We start from the raw sequence: 20,590 nt of genomic DNA on the forward strand, positions 1-20,590 counted from the left end.
GAAGTGTGTTTGGAGCTCCTAACAACCTAAGAAGATGCTAAGCCTAGGGTCGCTAATACTAATGCCATAAAACCGGGTGCAGTTGCCAAGGTTGCAGGTTTCGCCGGACTCTCCAACTATGCGTTGGTGGAGCCACGCTGCCGTTGCTGTCCAGCCGAGGCCGGTGGCAGGTACTCTCGGTTGCCACTTGCCACGATCTGAGACTGCTGTTGTTGTCCGAAACCTCCGGCCACCTGGTTATCGGGAATAGCTCCGGCGGCTGTGGCAAGAAGTCCGGCTGCCGCTGCAGTGGGAACCAGGCGATTGGTGGACGACGGAACCACAGCTCCTGGAACGATTGCGGGACGCAGTACAGCGCCAGCACCATATGGACTCTGGGCTTGGGCAGCAGGAGTTGGTGTGGCTGATGGATAGGAACCGGTGCGTCCAGAGCTGTAGCCAGGAGGTATTCCAGTTGCCCGAAGAGTTCCGGTGGTGGCTACTGGTGCCCCAAAGGCGGTCGTTGTAGCTGCAGCCGGACGATAGGCGTTGGCATTCACATTTCCGTTCACATTAGAGCCACTTCCTCCAGAGTAGTCGTAGATGTAGGCATTGTTTGCATACAGGCTGGGAGCAGAAACACAGTCGTACTGATTCCACCAAACACAGACCAGAGTCTCCTGACTGAAAACCGTCCCGTTGGGGCACAAGAAGGAATATGTTCGATTCAGGGCGCAGATGTGGAAAACCTGGCACTGGGCCTCGATGTCGGCGTAGTATCCGGGGAGGGCCTGCTGGGAGCAGTCGAAATTGGTCCGTGGCACTTGGGCATAGATGGGGTAGTCCACCCCTGGCACACCCGGAATGGCGGAGTAATCGCCGTCGGCATCTTCGCTGTAATCCCTGCCGTCGCCACTTCCACTTTGAGTTCGGGAGGAAATCACACCCGATCCAGGTGCATTTCCATACTGCGGCGTCTGGGGTCCATAAGGTCCGGAGCGAGATGACGTGGCGGGAATGCCTGCGGGAGTCGGTAGCCTCCTAGCCGGACTACTGGCTCCAACGGCGGCAGGTGCTCCGAAAGCGGTTGTGGCCTGTCCACTGGGTGTGAATCCCACGGCGGGTGAGGGAAACAAGCCCGCTCCGTAGGCAGTAGTAGCGGGAGCCGGGGTCAGAGGAAGAGCAGCTGCTGTCGGATATGGACCAGGGGTCAGGCGCCCTCCGGCAGTCACTCCGCCTACATTAGCCACCTCGGGTCGCCCATAATTATAGCCACTCTGAGCCTGTCGGATAAAGGGATTAAAAGGTGCAGAATCTGGTGTCCAAAAGATCTTACCTGAACCTGCAACTGGGCCAGGCCACCACTGCAGAGCAGCACAAAAACTGAAAGAAACAGGCGAGCCAACATTAGAATTCTCGAACCAAGAGCAGAAACCTGACGAAGATCAGCTCCGAGCTGTGGACACGCCGACGCACCAAATCGAAATGAACGCCAGGCCAGAAGCTATTGATGGCATCGGCGGCAGCCGAGAGTTTTGTTGGCCCATATTAAGGCCAAGTACGTCGCGATTCTGGGCGCTGATAAAGCGTCTTAGACGTTTCTGCAATGCGATCTTTATTTATCAGCTTCCTACTCCTATGCCGCGGGGCACAGTGGAGTTATTTTTGGAAATTTTGTTCCAAATATAAAAATATTTCTAACTTTAGTTGATTAATGAAGAGGTTTTGTCCTTTTAATTAATTTGATATTAATTTTGTATTATAATTTCGCAAATTTAAGTTGCAACTTTGACTTTAGCCCTTCACCACTGTGCCAATTGCAAAAATAACGCACTGCAACATCAATTGGCTGCCAAGAATTGCGGCAGCTGGTGGGCCAAAGGCAAGACGCATGCCTCGTAAATATGCAAGGTAGCAAAAACTTAGACAGACAGACGCCCCTCCAAAGGAAGTGGTAATAGTGATGAGGCGGACAGCCGATCGCTCGTCACTCTTGAGTTGGGTTGGGTCTGGGTCAGCTCCGGCCTGGCTTATTGGCCAACTTACCTGCCAAGACGCACGAGCCGTCTTGCATCATGCCAATAGTGGTGGTGCTAGTAGGTTTTATTCCCTTAATGAGATATCCTTCGAGTCCTTTGGGTAATCCACGACCTGTGAACTGGTCAGCACTTGAGGAACAACTGCCGGGCAGACTAGAACGCTTTTAGAAATTTATACCAATTTGGAGTCGGCGGCATCTTTGCCATATTTATGTGGCAGCTGCCCCCACTGGGACCCATGACAGTTCGTCAGTTCGTTTGTGCTTGCGCTTTAGCAGATTTACGACTCTGGATTATCCATTGTTTTGGCCAGTTATCAGAATTCATACATCAGCCAGACCCTAAACATGACGTATACGTAATATAAGTTACGTATTACACGATCATCAATTTAATATTATTGCCATTTCAAGTGCAATGCAATTTCAATCTGATTCGTCTTGTCCTTGAGTGCGGCTTGAATCCAATATTCTTGCAAATGACAAAAATATTTAAATTTCGGTTGATTACATGAGCGCTTTATGGGTTTTAGGGGCTAGATGCGACCTTACTTTTGAAGATTTATATTAGGAGCTGCGGAACTCAAAAGCCATCGAATTTGTGTCAAGGCCACATCTAACCTCTTGACTTGTTGAAGATCTCAAAACTCTAACCAGTAATAAGTTCATTTGAATTTTTTTGTATTTATTTTATATGTACTTTATTAAGTTTAAATAAATATTTACAAAACAGACAGCAAGACGTACAGATTGTTCGATATTGGATATTATGGAAAGTGGTGTGTTCTCGTTCGTAAGACTAAGCAGTAAGAAACTAATTTAATACAACTTGATTATCTTAAACTGGAAACTGCTTGGCTGGGCATCAGGAACAACCAAATCTATGCCTGTTTCGGGCCTGGGAGTATTTCAGGGCTCTCTCTACCTCGATCCTCGAGTATTTCGTTTACATATTTACAAACTAATTGCGCAAATTGCATTGGCTAAACGAAGTCAATTAACAAAATCAAAAATAGGGGGGCATGCATTAATTTTAAATGGAACTAAATCAAAAGTTTAGGAAGTAAAAGGAAGAAAGTGTAGTGGAGTTGACTAAAGTTAGGTTTCGTGCACCACTAGGAACCGTCCTGGCTCTACCGCCGGCTGCTGAACTTCGAGGCCAGCGAATATAATGACTTGAGCAGCTCCAGGGCGCGTCGGTCTGAGTTTCCTTCGAGCAGCAGAGGCGCCGCCGTCGTCGTCAGATTGACATCGTCCAGCTCCTCGACCCGGATCTCGAACTTGGTTGTCTCCTCGTAGCTGCCCGCTCCCGTTGTGGTGGGCACGTCCGTGGTCGTCGTGTAGCCCGGCGTGGTGCTGGTTACGTATTCGCTTCCCCGTCGGAAGGTGGTCACTGGAACGCGGTTGGTGGTGGTCGCCACCCGCTGCCTGGAGCTCTTGCCCCCCACTGCCAACTTCTTGCTGTCGATGTCGATAAGGGCATTAAGCAGATGCTTCCTACTCCGCTCCAGCGCCTGTCCATTGTGGTCATCGCAGGTCTGGATGAGCAGCAGCAATAGGCTCAGCACCTGGCGGTCGTGCTCCGCCTTGGCCATCACATTGCGCAGATGCAGTGCCTCCTGCTCGTTGAGGCCTCCGAACAACTTATTGGCAATCCTCTGCAGGCCGCTGCTCGACGGCAGCGCATCCCTGGGAATGTCATAACTCCGGAAAATATCCTCCCACTCGTACCGCGATGGCGTGGGCGTGGTCACCCTGTATGCAAACGGAGTTCCAGTTGTCGTTGTTTTCGGTGTCGTGGTGGTCGTGCTACTGGTCGTCGATGTCCTCTGCTCCTTCATCAGACCATCGTTGATGGTCAGGGGATCCAGGAAGTCGGTCTGCGATTTCAGAGCCCACGGGTGCTCAGTGGGCTTGTGGGTAGTCACTAGCTTCTGTGGTCTGGCTTCCTTCAGCAGATCATTGCGGGATTTGACAAAGGATTGGGTGTGCTGCTGCTGCAAGATCTCCTCGCCTTCTCCAGAATCGGGACTTGGTGGCGAAAGCTCAGCCGACAACTCCAGATCCTGACCCCTTATGGTACTGGCTTCGTACAGCTCCGTAGTAGTGGAATAATCCGGGGACGGAGTTGAATCAAACTTGTGATTGATCTCCGCAGCTATGCTGTTTGGCGTTGGCGTGGTCACCTCGGGTAATCCCTTGGTGGGCAGATAGTATTTGGCCGTGCCGTCGCTGAAAAGTGAGGGATCTGTTGTGGTCACGGGACGGAAGTTGGGCGTACTTGGTGGCTCAGTAGGACGAGCCCGGGCAGCTAATTCCGCTCTGAAGGTTGCTGGGTTATCCAAGTAGCTGGACAAAGCATTCGAGAAGATCTGGGCAATCTTGCGAGACTCGGGCTTTTCGGCCAGAGCGCCAATAGTGGATCCCGTACTGCCGATTTGCGGGAATGGCTGGTACTTGGAGCCAGACTCGGATTGGGTTCCGTTTGGTTGGTTGGACAGAAGACCAGAACTTATATCTCCATTGGCTACTCCGCGACCTTCAGCGGCCTTAAGACCAAAGAGAGTACTGTACTTCTGAACAGTGTTGTCGCTTAGGAGACTCTTCTTAATGTCATCCGCATTTTCGCTAATGGCTGGAGGATTTTCGGAGGTGGTCAGCAAAGCAGTGGTGTCCGAGGGCTTCACAGTGGGCAGTGGTGGCGGTTTGACGGAGAGCTTGGTCTTTACCCCATTCTTGTCGGTTTTCTCGGACTTTTCTGGCTTACCCAAGGCGTTGCCGGTTTCATTGTGCTCCTGGGCAAAGTACTTGGCCAGTGAAACGAGGGCATCAGGTCCCGAGGAAGGTGGTATCTCCAGTCCAACCCTGGCGGGTGCCGCTGCCGCAGCATTCAGCTCAACATCCTCAAACTGATCCTTGAGTAGATTCATTGTCTTGAGCATCTCCTGCACATTGCGGTAGACAGACTCATCCTTGATGGGATTGGGCGCGAACAAGACGGCATCCTCTCCAGCGGCCGCTGCAGCATTTCCTCTGGGCGATTTGGCGCTCTTGGGCAGATAAGTGGGTCCACTGCTGGTAGCCGATGGAGCAGGAGTTGTGGGCAAGTAGTCACGACTTTCGCTGGACTTTACCGGCAGCCGGAATTCTCCGGAGCTGGCCACGTCGTAGTGGTGTCGCATGCCAATCACCACAGGCTTGTAGGTGCTGTCCAACTCAATGCTGCCACTGGCAGTGGGTTTGACCTTTGGGGCTGCCGAGGATTCCAGGAAGAGGCCCGTGTTGCCCACAAAGCGATTGGGATTCGGTGTGGTAGCCGCAAGACCGCCCTTGATATAGTTGAGTTTTCCATCCGTGGACTTCGTCTTGACCAAACTGGGCACAGTGGGCGTATAGAAGGGCGTGGACTTGCTGGGCTCCAAACGACGAACGGTGGAGTAACTTCCGGCAGAGTAGTGGGGAGTGGTCTGCTGAACGGATCTGGTAGAGTGCGCCTCAAAGAACTCGGGCTTGGTGTCCTTGGCTGGCTTCTCCTTTTCCTTGCTGAGTTCCTCGCTGCCGCTGTCCTTGTAACGCTGTTGTCCTCGTTGCCCATTCCTGGCCCTTTCAGTGGAAGCTCCTCTTTCCTGGGAAGCCGCAGGTGCCCTATTGCGCGAAGGTTTCAGAAGTGTGGTGTCATCGTTGCTGTTCCGACTGGGACTGGCTTCCTTGTTGGCTCGTCTCTTTCCGGATCCACTCACAAAGGATGAACTCTCCGCCGTTATTTGGGTTTCGTGGTCATTACTGTTATTGTCAGTACTGGGAAGGACTTTTCGCTGCTTCTCCCCAGAAACGTCGTCAAAGTCCACACTCTCCACAGAGGCGGGTACATCTTCGGTGGAATCAATGCGCCTATCGGAATTGGAGCGAGGTCCAGATCTGCCCTGTCCAACAACTGGTGTTACTTTGGGCTTAATATTTAGTCCGCCTCCCACAATATTGAAGCCCTGCACTGGAACTGAAGGACGAACTCGGTGCACACGCTGCTTGTTGAGGATCTCGGCACTCTCGGCGTAATATCCGGAAGATCCAAGGCAGTTTACCTTGAACCACCAGTCGCAGGTAAGCTCGCTCTGCTGGAAGATGGTGCCATTGGGGCAGAGGAACGAGATCTTACGACCCTCTTCGCAAATGTGAAAGACCTGTAGTGAAAATAGAATTAGATATATCCCATAAGCTACCACTATTTCCTAATATTTCACCTGACAATCAGTTTCCATATCGGCAAAGTAGCCATTCCCATACGAGCGACAGCTAAACGAGGTCCTTGGGATACGTGGGTATATGGGAAAATCAATGCCCGGTCGCCCGACTACACCCTGGTACACCTCGTAGTCCACATCCTCATCCGAGGCACGCTTCTTCAGATGGTGTTTGTGTTCATTGCAGTTAGTATGCGTCTCATAGCGTTCCTCCTCGAATTGCGTAGCTCCAGTCTGTTTGGCTAATATCCGAGCAGGGGTTCGATACTGTAAATAAAATTAGATTAGTATTTTATAATATTCACCATAAGGGTCTATAACCTTACCTTTGTTTCGGCATTTGTAAGGCCAAAGATTGCCATTACTAGGAGAGCTGTAGGAAGAAAAAAAGTAGAAATCAATGACTTTTTAAACTCTTTTTTATAGAAACTTATTAATTTTAAATCCCATTCAAGAACTTATAATGGGACTACCTTATTTCTTTGATCATTAAATTCTTCTTTGCTCATCAAACAAAATTATAGTCACGTTTACATTTAAAAAGGAAATCATTAAACGAAACTTCTCTTGCTCCACTGTAATTATTTAGCTTTGTGCATTTTTTTTTGGCTGTTTCCTCATACTGGTAGAATCAACTTTTCAGGTATGGATTCTCCAGTTTAGAATGTCTTCTCGATGGCGGGACCGCGGACCTTGACTTTTCCATTTAACTCGCTTGTCAGATATTGTCAAATTACGCAAGAAGCGTACGACTGGGGCTGGAAGCCGGCGTTTGACCTCAGGCCCCCCCGAAATGCAATAATTAAATTTTAAAGCATAAAAACAATTAAAGAAAGACATACACAAACATAAAAAAAAGTCATGATGAACTGCGGCATAAGTGGCAAAGTGGTCTTCTGAAAAGCCCCGCCACGGAATAGGTGGTGGAGGAGGAGGTTATTGAATAACCAAAATAACCAAAATAGCCACAAGATTCAAGGCCCACTTGCTGCATAATCACTGCGATTAAGTGAATCATCGAAGAAGATGCGCCGATGATGATGAAGACGATGCGGTGTCTTTGGGGACTTTGCTGGCGGGTGTTGCTGCCTTATTCAAATTAAACAATTGCCCATAATTTATGCCCGCTGATTGGCAAGCGGACTCAAATCGAGCATACGCCGTGTTGTACTCGCATCTGGAGCCGAATATCTGGCCATTCGATTCAATAGTTCGTGCCACTCACAGCGGGATGGTCTTGCCAACTTAATTGAGAGGCGCTGTCGATGGGCGCGTAATTACTCACAGCCGGCCAAAAAAATCACAAAAAGCACCAAAAATAATAGAAAAGACTGGCCTTTGTTGGTTTTACTCGCAAGACGCGAGATGAGCTGTCACTTCTGCTCAGTACCGGCATTTGGGTCTCGGCCAACATGACCCTCCTAATGAGCCGTTAAAAATTGCATTTCCCAGCCTTTTGACCAATCCATTAATTCAAATCAAAGTCACATTTAATCTAAATCTGAACAGAGTGTATGCTTTTTTTTTTTTGGATTTTCAGTCTCTCTTTTTTGTCGCACGCCATCGCGGCCCGATAACTCCATCCGCCTCACGCAACCCGGCTGAGACAAAGGGGCATTAACGCAATCTTGGCCATTTTGCAGTCCACGCTTTGTGGCGCACGCATGGCCGGAATGCGTCATGTGCCGCATAGATGCGCCGTTAGCCGGAGACGAATGATGGGAAAATTATATACTGACAAGGTCAAGGATGCTGCCATGATGGAGAATGCTTTTTACTTTTTCATATTTTTCAGGGGCACCCCGGTATTTAAATATTATTTGAATAATATGTAAAATAATAGGGCTTCCATTAACTTAGGGCTTCAATAAACCATTTATTATACCCTTGCAGAGGGTATTATAATTTTGGTCAAAAGTGTGCAACGCAGTGAAGGAGACATCTCCGACCCTATAAAGTATATATATTCTTGATCAGGATCACCTCCTGAGTTGATATGAGCATGTCCGTCTGTCCGTCTGTCTGTCCGTCTGTCTGTTTCTACGCGAACTAGTCTCTCAGTTTTAAAGCTATCGTCTTGAAACTTTGCACACACCCTTCTTTCCTTTGCACGCAGTATATAAGTCGGAACGGCCCGGATCGGCCGACTATATCCTATAGCTGCCATATAACTGATTGATCGGAAATGGTATAACTTTGGTGTTTTTAGAGTTAGAGAGTTCAAATTTGACATGAGAGCTATTTTTGGCAAAATAATACGACATGCCAAATTTCATAAGGATCGGCCGACTATATCCTATAGCTGCCATATAACTGAACGATCGGAAATGACCCAACTTTCGTGTTTTTGAAGATAGAAAGCTGGAACTTAGTACAGATTTAATTCTTGGTCATTTGATCCAACCTACCAAATTTCATTAGGATCGGCCGACTATATCCCATAGCTGCCATATAACTGAACGATCGGAAATGGTATTTGGTAGAAATATCAACTTTCGTATTTTTAAAGATAGAAGTTTGGGACTTTTTTTAGATTTTGTATTGTAATAAATTGGATTATATATTCCTATTCCCATAAGGATCGGCCAACTATATCCGATGTTTGCGATATATATCCGGTTTTAACTGCAAGGGTATATAAACTTCGGCTCCGCCCGAAGTTAGCTTTCCTTTCTTGTTTTTAATTTAAAAAGTTCAGAAAATAAACTGTTCTAACTTAAATTCTTACCGCAAAACAAATTAAGCTGAGTTCTCCGCATTTTGTTGTTGGAATCGCCTAAAATGGAAAGAGGGGGAAACAAATATTTAGCTTGTTAACAAAATTATGAATATTTATTACGCAATCGCGTGGGAGATTCGCCAAAAATAAAATTGGGAAAAAAACGAAAATATAATTAGTGGCGCAAATAAAACACGTACACCCAGCAACAAGCCGTCAGATTGGGTAATAGAAATTATAAGAAACAATACGAAAAACAAACAGAAATAATAAATGAACTCTGGGCTTGCACAAATCAACGCAGCAGTCGAGATGTCAATGTGCCGAAGAAGACAACAAAGCCCAAAAGGCTCTCAGCGATTACATAACTTTCGTAGACGCCCACAGACGCATACAGAAATTTACGGCAGATCGTTAGATATATCCATCCTCCCCTTGTCCATATAGAGATACAAAGTAATGCAGATAGCCAGATATGCAGATTCAAAGTTGCAAACTTTGGGACCGGGTACCACGGGTAGTATGCGCAATAAATTATTACATTTTAGGCCGGCTTCCCCAAAGAGTAAAATCGAATTTTATTTGCTAGCTAAGACGGCCCAGGAACAGCTGCAGGCGTCGACCAGGAGTCATACACCCATCGAGGCAGTTAGTTAGTCGGTCAGTCAGTAAGGCATTCAGTTAGTCAGTCAGTCAGTCAGTCAATCCAGTCGAGACATTCACCAGCTCGCTTCCGTCAGACCGTTTTGCAGCTGTTGTTGTCGCTGCTGTTCCCGTAGTTTCTTTGCGTACTTTGCATAATTTCATATAATTGTTTTAATTTGCACAACAGCAAACAATATCAAATCTTTGGGAGCCACTACTAGAGACCAGATACTGGCCAGCAGGTCCCAGAGAGGGAGAGATCAACACCAACCGGCTTGCTTAGTGACACTCTTTCAATTAAATAATTTTCAATGGTTTGGGTATCCGACGTCCAGAGACAATACATTTGTTTGCTGTTTACGTAATGACTATTTTCAATAACAATGCAAAATCGAACCGAATCTCGAAATTTCATTTGATGCGAACATAAATTTAAATTGAAATTAGCTGCAGTTGATGAAGATTCTGTTTCTCTGCATTGTCTCGGCAAAGGGGATTCTTTGGCGTTGGATTCGGTTGCCGAAATTGCTTTTTGTATTAAAATTAGTTGATTGCCTTGGCGGGGTTCTCGTCGTGGATGTTTGCATAAAATATTCTCACACCTAAATTTTATTTCATCAAAATAACGTAATGTACACAAAATGAAATTGCTTTGCCGCTGCAACAAATGGGCTGGCATTAAAATTTAATAAAAATTGTAAATTAAGTCGATTAGCCAAACACTTTGTTAAAGTTCAAGAGTTGCACTGGCTGGGTCTGGGCCTGCCGAATCTTAATTTCAATTCACGATTCTCGATTTGCAATTACACGGATAAAGAGTTTGTCATTGTCAAGGCTTAAGCCGAATTCAATTCAATTGCCTTAAATGGTGATTGGTTTTGCGAAGGTCGTACCGGATAGCTGGGATTATTTGAGAATTTGTATAAATTGCGATCAATAAATTAGCTACAGCACCAAATTATGCTTCTTCCATTCATCGGATTCATTGGATGACATTAATCAAAGGCTTTTGCCCAATCATTCATAAGAGAGCATGTCTGGAGACGGAAAACTTGCCGCCAAAAAACTACAACAAAAAAACCAAGTGAAAAGTGAAAAATTGGCAACGACAACAATGACAAATAAGGAAGTCACACTGCTGAATCATTATCAGCGAAAAAAATGTCAACGCGGGCCATGGCAATAGCAGGTGTTTGTGGCTACAGCGATCTCGGCACCATCATTGCCAGCTACCAACTACAACGAACCAACTACAACAAAAATAATAAGCTAGCGCCAGTTAACTGTTAAAACCTGAGGTTGCATTTTCCTCGCCATGCTGAGGGTCTCTGTAATCAAAATTTGGTTCCGCCTTCAACACACGCGCACACCTCGAGGAGATTGGGAGTTTTGCAGGCAATGGGGGGTGTACTTCAGATGGATATGCTAAGGACGCAGTCGATGGATTCAAAGATTGCCTGGGTCGGTTTTTAAGTTTTTTTTTTTGCTGGTGGCTGCCTGGAGGAGCTGGAGCTGGAGCTGGAGAGGCTCTGCAGACTGCAGCCAAATGTCTGTTAAATCGTTTTAACCTTTTTGTCAAGTTGCCGCTTAACCTTTTACGGTTGCTGAGCTGACATGAAGGAAGCATTTGTTTTTTTTTCCCCTCAGCTGAGCTCTTCAGGTTGTTTTTGCGCTTTTTGCCGCATTGTATTGTGGCAAAGTGTTGAAACCCGCACAGTGCAGAGAGCATAGAAACTAAGGCAACGCCAACCCAAAGATTCAAAGTATTTGCAGCCACTGCGGCGTCTGCTGCTGCTGCTGCAGCCTTCTTTTTCTTCTCCGTCGACCACATGTCGTATACGTGTTATTTGAAGATTTGATTTATTTGTTTTGGCTCTTCGTGTTGCTCGATTGTGACTGGGCTGGCTTATCTGGCTTGTTGCCTTGCACTGACACTCTTGTGTGGCCTTCTCTGACAAAGGTAACGCGGATAGTATTTATTTTATTTTATTTGTACATCGAGTGCAGGAAAAATTTCACCTTTACCGAAATTCATTATGAAACTTTGCTGACTTGGCTTGCTTTTCCTTGCCGGCCATTCCTGGTGCGGAAAATTGCATAAAGTCAGCTCATCTTCAATCGATGTCTATACCCCCTCCAGTTCGAAACTTGATTGGTGCTTTTTGTTTGTTTTTTGGCCTGGCGATTGGGAGTGCCATGCAGGTGCGGATAGATATGCTGGTCATTTGGCTAATGGTGGGAGAGAAATTACCTGCTCACGAAATTAAGCCTTTGCCATCGTTGGGAATAAATCGATTGAATCTATGATCAAGATTTTTTTTCGGGAACTTTAATGTTCTGGAAATTCCACCAATTAGGACTCCGATAAAGTCATTTCTTAATTCCTGTTTTCTGACATACTCATTTGCTTTTCAGTGCTAATCTTTGACACAAGCAAATGTTATGCAAATTTCTCATAATTAATCACCGAAATGCCGTCAAAAAACTGCTATACCTCGAAACAGAATTCTACTACTTCTTCCAAAACAAAAACTAATTAAAACGTTAAACATTTTAAATGGCAGAGCAATGTTGTGTTTTGGCTTCAGATTTGGGAAACAAACTGTGTGAAAAATGTCATTATAAATGCATAAAACTCCAAGCTGAGCAAATCACTCTAGGTTTCCCAAGCAAAATGTTTTGAAAGTGCTCTGCTCCCGCCCATTGTGGATTTTGTTTATATTTATTTTACCCCAGATTTGGCAAGCAGTCCAAACATTTGGATTTGGTGTTTCTTTGTTTTTGTTTTTAATAAAGACCGTCCCGGTGGTAGGCAATTAAATGTGTATTTTATATTGGCACATCCCCTGCGATAAAGATCGCTTTTCTGGGGAGTCCACAATGAATCCCCATTGTGAGACGCAATTTTGGATTTATTTCACCTCTTTCTTGGACTCTCCTAGCCATAAATCATTCCTATGATATGCGTTTTAGTATTTGTACAATAATGCTTTTAATTGGATTACCAAACATATATTATCCGTGATTAATTTCGGTACCTGTACCAGAAATGGGTCGGAAGCTGAGCAGTTTCAGATTGATCAAATACATTTTTTTCGGGGTTTGCTCTACAAACATATCATCAATCACCATTTGTACTCTAGTTATTTTTTGTAGAAAATCAGTCATAAAATTTATGACACAAATTGTTTTGTGTGACACTCGGTTGTGTTGGCAATTAATCATAAAGATGGAGTTTCCATCTGTGAGTTGTTTAAAATTTCCTTGAAGTGTGATTGTGCGTCAGACAAAACATGTAAATTTTGCAATAACAAGACTTTTTGTTAAACATTTGTTTGTTATTTTGTTGGGTTTGTGTATATTCGCTAAGCTGCAACTTTTAAGATTCAGATATGCGGGAAAGGCAGCCAGACGACTGCGTCTGTGTCCGAAGATGCTGTTATTTTGTTTTTTTGGTATTTAGTGTTGATGCATTGACCTACGTGTCGCTGATGCACCCAGACATGGGTGTACACAACTCTAAGTAGCAATTATTGCTGTTATTCTTGCGGCAACTTCACAGTTTTTGGGCCTGAGGCTGGGCGGCTGCCACATCGGTTGCATCGCATAGCCGCCAGAGTTCGACGTGCTAATAGATTTTGAGGTCAAATGCAATCGTTTTTGGTTGCCGCCGCTGCCGGCCATTTTTTCCACCTTTGATACAATTTTCGGCCACTTTTTTGCCCAAGAATTCTTGTGCATTTCCGTGCAGGGTTTTTTCTGTCTGTTGCTGCTCATTTGCAATTTGCATGGCTGTTTGGCTGTGGGCTGAGAATTGGGGAATACAAAAAAAATATAAAAAACAAGAAGAAAAAACCGAAATACTCTGGCAGCCAGAGGCATAGCAAAAGTCACTCTGACGCGTCGTGGCAGCCGCCTGTCAACCGTTTCACACTTGGCTCTCGGCCAACTCGGAATTCGAATCCGACCGCCCATTGAGAGCGAAGCTTCGAGCGCATTCATCTGCCTAGGCTTAAATGGAACTCAATTTGTTTGAGAGGCCAGGCAAATTGCCGGAGATTTGTAAAGCAGCGCAAAACATTTAACGCCGAATGTGAAGATGATTTCCACTTTTTTAGTGTGCTGTCAGTACTTGGCTCTTTGTACCGATGCGCCCCAGCAATTCTTCATGCAAGAGCTACCGCGGGCCGGGATTTGCCATTGGCGTCCAGGCGATGTTGGAACGCAGTCCATTTCATTATTCATTTGAATATGCATTCCCTGGAGCAGATTTTGATGCTACTTAATTATTGGTTAAACATATTTTGTGTTGTTTGTTCAGCAACTCCCCGAAAACTGTTTGCCCGCCAGATCACAAAACAAGCTGTTGAAATAACAAGAGTACCACTCACACTTTATGGGTAACCAACTATACCATTAAAATCTTCAAGGTAATTGCAGGGCAGTGGGCTATGTTGCCATAACGAGTAAGTCAAAACAAAGGCTCTGCCCCAACAGGAAGTTGTACCTAATTAATCCGAATTCGGGGTCCCGAGAATTATTATTCAAATCTTCTACGCATATCAAATATCCAGTTAAAGTAGTTTATGTGGCGCATTTATCAAACCGAGCAATAATGGTCCATAAAAGTGAGATTTCAGCGAAGAAATGATGTTAAATTGTCATCAACTTAATGACAATATTGGATCATAAAAATAATATTGCAAAAAGTCGAACCAGAATTCGATCCAAGCGACTTAAACAAAAGACTTAGGCGACGAACTTGTTTTCAGCGCGCGTAAGCAAGAACCTTTTTTTTCACAACTGACTCATACCAGCTAGAATCTTTAAAACAAAAAGTTTATTCAAAAATCCAGTTGGGCAATTGACCAGATAATATGTGATTAAAATAATATATGTACGAGTAATCCTTAATAAAAGTATATCTTGATATCAAATGCCAGTTAAAAACAAACAGGTTGTAAAGTATTTGGTTATTACTTTGTGAAAGTATTGCCTGAAGATGAACCTGGATCAATCCGGTTTCCTGTTGCATCTACAATATGTATTGGCAATCTCCCAATTCGCTTTGTCACCCGCCGAATGCACACATACGGAAATCAATACCCGCTGAGTGCTCACATAACAATTGAGTTGTCACTGAGAAGATATATAACTTTCTGCAAGACGTGAAAAGTCTCATCGGTAATAGCCAAAAAAAAATTCAAAAAAAATACTAAATATCAAAAGATAACAATTGAAAACGCCGCTCAGACAGTTTCAATTGATATGAGGCAATCCGCCAGAGCTGGCAAGCGCAATTTATGACAGCTCGGTCGGCCTCAGACACGCCGGCAACAGTTGCAGCAGCCAAACCAGTAGCAGTGCCACTAACAACAACACCGCCAACAACAACAAACAAGCTGTCGAGGGGCAATTAATAAGTAATTGCCGTTGACGTTGCCACAACAGCACAACAGTAGCAGCAGCAACAACTATTGCACTTTTGATTCGTTCTTTTGTTCACTTTGATTCCAGATTACGCGTATTTGGGTCAGTGTTTGTTATCAGGGCGGTGTGTATTTATGTCACCTGGTTAAATAACCATCTCTCTGTTTAATTATACCCAGCAACAATGGCCAACTTTATCTGAGCCACTGGGGTTTTTGCGGCTTTTCATTCGTTCGCACAGCGCTTTTCCTCGTCATGATGGCCTTTTTATGATTGCTTCAGCTTGCACCCATCCTCACATAAAAAAAACACAAGCAATCATTTTTAATTTTGTCCAAAAATGTTCATTACCTTTTAAAAGATGTAATTCTCAGTTTAACTATAAAACATAAACTTTAGTTTAGGTAATAAAAATTTATATTTAATTTAACATATTTGTTTTTAAAATTAAATTTTCTCAATTTTATTAATTTTCCCAGTGTACTTACTTATTTCTCTCACATACACATGCTAATATCTTCATATAAATGTTAGACATGCAGCAATGAAGATGCGAATTAGTTGCTTATTGTTTGGAGTAATTGTTTCTTGTTTGCCGCTACTGCTACGTAAATGAAAGTCATTTTTGATTTTTGTTATGATTTCGTTTTCATTCGCAACTCTTTGGCGGAAAATAGAAAACAAAGTCCAAGCGGAAATGTCCGAGAAAATTACATCTTTGTTTGCTCTTGAGGCAACAAAACGTAATCCGTAGACATATTAAGTTAATCAACGCGATAAGTTCCTAACTCGAAACACGATTCTAGACTCTTAAATTCGAAGTTCACAACAAAAGACTCAGGTAACGAACTTGACTTTGGCACGACAAGAAAAATGCTTTTGTTGTTATTGTAGCTCTTTGCCATTTTCAAGCGACTGTTTGTAAGCGTCAGCAGCAACAACAACCAGTTACCGAAAATATCAAAGTATTTTGTTCACTGTTGTTTTTATTCGTTTTTTTGTATGGTAAACATGATTATGACTGCTGAAAGCTCTTGTCATTTGGTCTCCTTCGCGCGTTCGATTGTGCTTGAAAATATCAAACGATATAGAGGTATTAAATGCGGAATTCAACTCTGACTTCTTTGATTTATGATTCGATTTTTCATAAGTAGTAAACATGTGAGTGGTAGGCGTCCCTAATTGGCTGTCAGACGGTGGAATTGATTTCAGTGGTTGATATTGATACCAATTCGTGAACGTTGCCTTCTTAAGTAGTGGCCTAATAGACCATTATTGACACTTTATTCTTATACATTTTTTTGATAGGTAATAATAGCTCATACATGAAGCGGCAACTTAAATGACCAAATACCAGTGGGAACTATTTGTGGCCATCATCTTATCGATTGACGCGACTTTTAATAGCCCCCTGTGAGAATGGATGTTTTGATTCTAGCCTTGGCTGACACCTTTTTTATAAAAACCCATTAGTGTCTTCATATTTTATATGCTCTTTTATGAATCATATATTGCCAGCCGATAACCTGTTCTGCGATCGTGATCGCTTAGATAAATAATACGCATCCTTTGCGCGAGCCAAACAGTGATGTCACTCCCCGAATTAGATCCTGCCTAAGAGGTAAACAAAACTGAGTCAAATATGCTGGAATCAGGTTCTGAGACAACTGTAAAACAGCCTCTGGAATATCTTAAAAAAAAATAAAACAATAATAAGTAAAGAAAGCATATTAGCAAACCTGTTCCTGTGGGCTTTAAACCTCGATTTGTTTGGGGAATCATTGATAATTGAAATTATAAATATTATGCAAAATAGTATTTTTATGGTCAAAAAAACTTGATCTAAAATTAACTTTTAATTAGCAATGTTGCCCCACTCGCTTGGCTTCCCAAAAGGAGCTCAATGCTATAAACTATTTCAATGCAACTAGCTACCAACCATCTTGGGCAACTCTCCGCCGTGATGCTCACCTTAGACCATGGCAGATCAAAATGCCATTCCGAGCTGGAAGACCCTAAAATGGCCCAAAACGTTGCATGGAGGTCAGCATCTTGGCCTGACATTTAGCCTGCTGGTCGGTGCTATATACTATATATCAAGTTGGCTACGGCTATATCGTGGGGTCCACCATTAAAGGCATCCCAGCTCTACGCAATTCGCGACGCACGTGTGTCTCGATGAGCGCGCAGTTTTGTGGCAACAATTTCAGAATCTGGCTGCCGGCTGGCATTTAGTTGTTAAATGGCTATAATGATCATATTTAAAATCGTGATGTAATTGAACACTTCACGCATGCATGAAAATAACTGTGATTAGGGAAATGCTTGATGCAGCATAAATTTGATAAATCACTGCAAGGTGCTTAAGTTATATTCGTCATTTTATTTTAAAACTCCAACCCTCTCAATAAAGTGGCGCTGCCAAATCTACAGAAATCGTTTGAAAAGTTCAAGTTCGTTGGTTTTTTCGGTTATCTATTTGTTCGCCAAAAGAAAAAAGCTGACAAATGGCTTATTTATGACTCAAGTGCACTTGGCTGACATTTGACAATATCGTTTGGAACAAAAAAACTGTTGGTTTTTATTTACAGTCCATGTTCGTTGCAAGTTCGTTGTCAAAGTCTTTTGTTTTTTTGTCCTCTATTTTGTGGTTTTTTAAAACCAGCCCTAAGATGGACTTTAAAAATTGTAAAAACAAACAACCAAGTAATGATCGAGCGTGTAAAAACCCCAAATAATTCCGTCTAGAATGTGTTGAAATCTTGAGGTTGAATAAAAATTAGAAAAAATACAAAAACATGAACATTATTTACACTTCATTAATCACTGAAGACGGGCAAAAAATAAACAGGGCCAGCTAGCCAGATGGGCAACAGAAACAGCATCAGCAACAAACATCAATTGCGAGGTTGTTTGTTTTCGTCTACAAGGAATCGTTAGATACTTTTACCCGGCTCTCAGATTCGGCTCATTGGCTTTTCATCGATGCGCACGCAGCGCCAGTTAACGCATCAACACTTGAATGGAATACTTGTAGCAAAAACAACCAGACTAATAGCAAAAATAGGTAACAACTACAAGAGGGTTGGACAAGAGGGCTTTAGTTGGTAGAGTTAAGAGGATTCCCCCATTCGGGTATTGTTGCTTGAATGACTTTTTAATTTATTTGCCATTTCTTTCGCTGGCAACGTTAATGAGCAGACCAGACCTGGCCAGGCCAGGCCAGACTAGACCCGGTTAGGAGTGCAACAACAATTCGCATTTTGAACTTTTATCTGGCCATCTGCAGACAACAACGGGCAAAATTATATTGTACTATTTGTTACATTTGAGGCAGCCAGGCAGTTTTCCATTTTCGGATTCGGATTTTTTTTCGGCTCGTCTCCCTAGTCAACTTTAACCTCCTGCCACATAAAACAAAAAGCAGGTCTGCCCCCTTTCTTCTTTTTAGCTTTGGGTTTTAGGCTTTAGGTGTAGGTGTAGGTGTGTGCGATGTGATGTGAAAGACGTTAAGTCACACATTTGGCCTAAATTTGTCTTTTCTTTTGGCCTGGCTTTTCTTTTGTTCATTTGCGCCACGAGGCTGCACTGGATACTAGAGAAGAAAACAAAACTGCGCCACCTCTTGACATTTAAGACGAATTTCCTAATTTCTGCACTACTTTCTGCGGCCCTCTGCTCCAAGCTGCTCACCCAGTAATCACAGTCTGAGCACCAATTGAAATTATCTAACACAAAAATGTTGCAGCTGCAAACTATTTAACTTGAATTTTTGGCCCAGCCTCCTCCCAAGGGTTTATTCTGAGCTGATCGGCTACTGCTGCTGCTGTTCATCCTTGAACTGTGTGCCCGCTAGCATTATCTTAGATTCGTTAATAACAATGCCAAGTCGAGGTAACTATTGTGGTTGCAAATTTTGCAACACTAAATTTATGCAGTAAAAAATTAGAAACCAACAAAAAAAAAATTAGAAACCCAAAAAAAGAATTGAGAAAAAATTGAAATGCATGCCGGCAATTTTGAGGCTCTTGCCTACCTTTTAATTGCTGTATCTATTCATCTAAGCTAACCAACAATTTGCAAATTAATCATCGGACCGGAGTCACCTTAGGCATATTAAAGACTTATGAAAATTGTCGATAATTTTATTCGTTTAGAACCAATTAATATTTACTAAGCAAGAAGAATTCAAAAAGAAGCCAGATTTATTTTAAGATTTTTAATAGCATTGACTTTGGTCAGTGGGCAAAATGAATTAAGTTATTTATCTTAATTGATTGACTGGTGGATTGATTACAACCTTCAAAATTGGGAAATTTATGTTTAAAAAATTATATTTTCATATATCATCATTTTTTATTCATAATTTGTGCTCAAGTAAGGAGTTTAGTTGCATAACTCACAAGAGCCACCATAAACATGGCATCTCCATTATGCAGACAACGCATTGACATTTTACCAGCCTCTTGGGCTAGCTGACTGGCCAAAAGGAGTTATAAAATTACATGGACTACGTATGCAATAAATCTAAGCAAGATGATGCTTTGTGAAAGGCAACGACTTTAAACAACAACACTTTTTATCCATTCATGCGTACGAAATGCGTTTGGCATTTTATTTTGTAGAAGCCTCTCAGCCTTAAAGCAATTCAGCTGTCGATGTGATGAGCTGTCGAAATTCTTGGCCAAGTTATACTGGCTCACTCACCTTTAAGCGGCATCAGCATCATTGGCAGTGCTCTGAATGTCAGTTTGTGGAGCAGTAACACTCTCAGGTAACTCAGGTAAGTAACTGTGGCAGCAACTCAATCTGCACAGCTTCCTTTTTTGCTTTCAGTTTCGTGATTGAAGTAATATAGAGGTTTCGCCGTAAACTTATTTATGACAACTTTTCCGCTCTCCGACTGGGTTATTCGTACTGTTTTTATTTTTTTTGTTTTCGTTTTTCTTGTGAATATTACTTAAATTGTTGCATATTTTTCGTTATTGTTATTGCTGTTGATGTTGTCTCACTAAGGTTGATTATTTGGTTTATTATTTGTTATGGGCTAGAGTGGGATCCGGTTGTAATGCACAGATATCACGATTTAGTTGATGTTTTCGGTGGTGGCACAAAATCACTTCAAGTTGTTCATGTTCAGTGTTATGAAGACAGGAAACATTGGTAATCCAACATTTAAAATGTGAATTGATTAGGTTTTGCCTTCAAATTAAGGCCAAACATTGGCACAAAAAAGTAGAAAATTATTAATAAAAAATTGTTGAGATAAAAATCCCTTTTCGACAGAAACTTGAAGTGAAATTGTTCTGTTATCCTTTTAAGCTTTCAAAATCCGAAAACTGTTCCTATACAAAATCTATTTTTAAATCCTTAAAAAGGAAAAAAAAAATAGCTGAGAAAATCACAAGAGTTTCAAAACATTAAACACTTTTGGACACTTGAGTATTCTTAAAATGATTTATCACATCAGATTGGTAAGAAAATACAATTTGAGCCAGAGCCAGACGAACAGAAGACGTCTTCACCCGTACGATATTC

General features: G+C 43.0%; 2 protein-coding genes across 2 annotated transcripts; both read right to left on the reverse strand.

Annotated features, from left to right (window-relative positions):
* Nucleotides 1-116: 116 nt before the first annotated feature.
* On the reverse strand, nucleotides 117-2,053 carry LOC108130278 (uncharacterized). Its single transcript, XM_017248664.2, has 3 exons — nucleotides 2,026-2,053; nucleotides 1,316-1,362; nucleotides 117-1,262 (listed from the first exon to the last, which is right to left on the reverse strand). The coding sequence occupies exons 1-3, from the start codon at nucleotides 2,051-2,053 to the stop codon at nucleotides 117-119; spliced, it is 1,221 nt and encodes a 406-aa protein (XP_017104153.2).
* A 719-nt stretch (nucleotides 2,054-2,772) lies between these two features.
* On the reverse strand, nucleotides 2,773-20,291 carry thw (thawb). Its single transcript, XM_017249270.3, has 5 exons — nucleotides 19,760-20,291; nucleotides 8,987-9,034; nucleotides 6,585-6,631; nucleotides 6,259-6,525; nucleotides 2,773-6,198 (listed from the first exon to the last, which is right to left on the reverse strand). Exons 1-5 carry the CDS (start codon nucleotides 19,779-19,781, stop codon nucleotides 3,151-3,153), a joined length of 3,432 nt encoding a protein of 1,143 aa, XP_017104759.2. The 5' UTR covers nucleotides 19,782-20,291; the 3' UTR covers nucleotides 2,773-3,150.
* Between the last annotated feature and the right edge of the window lie 299 nt (nucleotides 20,292-20,590).

Source organism: Drosophila bipectinata, chromosome 3R, assembly GCF_030179905.1.
Source record: "Drosophila bipectinata strain 14024-0381.07 chromosome 3R, DbipHiC1v2, whole genome shotgun sequence".
NCBI lineage: Eukaryota > Metazoa > Arthropoda > Insecta > Diptera > Drosophilidae > Drosophila > Drosophila bipectinata.

Bases quoted from the DNA above. Each gene is read 5' to 3' on its own strand.
- LOC108130278 (XM_017248664.2), bottom strand. From the start codon at position 2,053: ATGCAAGACGGCTCGTGCGTCTTGGCAG. The intron at 1,363-2,025 runs GTAAGTTGGCCA...TGTTTCTTTCAG, and splicing joins CGGCTCGTGCGTCTTGGCAG to TTTTTGTGCTGCTCTGCAGT. The intron at 1,263-1,315 runs GTAAGATCTTTT...TTTATCCGACAG, and splicing joins TGGCCCAGTTGCAGGTTCAG to GCTCAGAGTGGCTATAATTA.
- thw (XM_017249270.3), bottom strand. From the start codon at position 19,781: ATGATGCTGATGCCGCTTAAAG. The intron at 9,035-19,759 runs GTGAGTGAGCCA...TTTCCATTTTAG, and splicing joins GATGCTGATGCCGCTTAAAG to GCGATTCCAACAACAAAATG. The intron at 6,199-6,258 runs GTGAAATATTAG...TTTTCACTACAG, and splicing joins ATATGGAAACTGATTGTCAG to GTCTTTCACATTTGCGAAGA.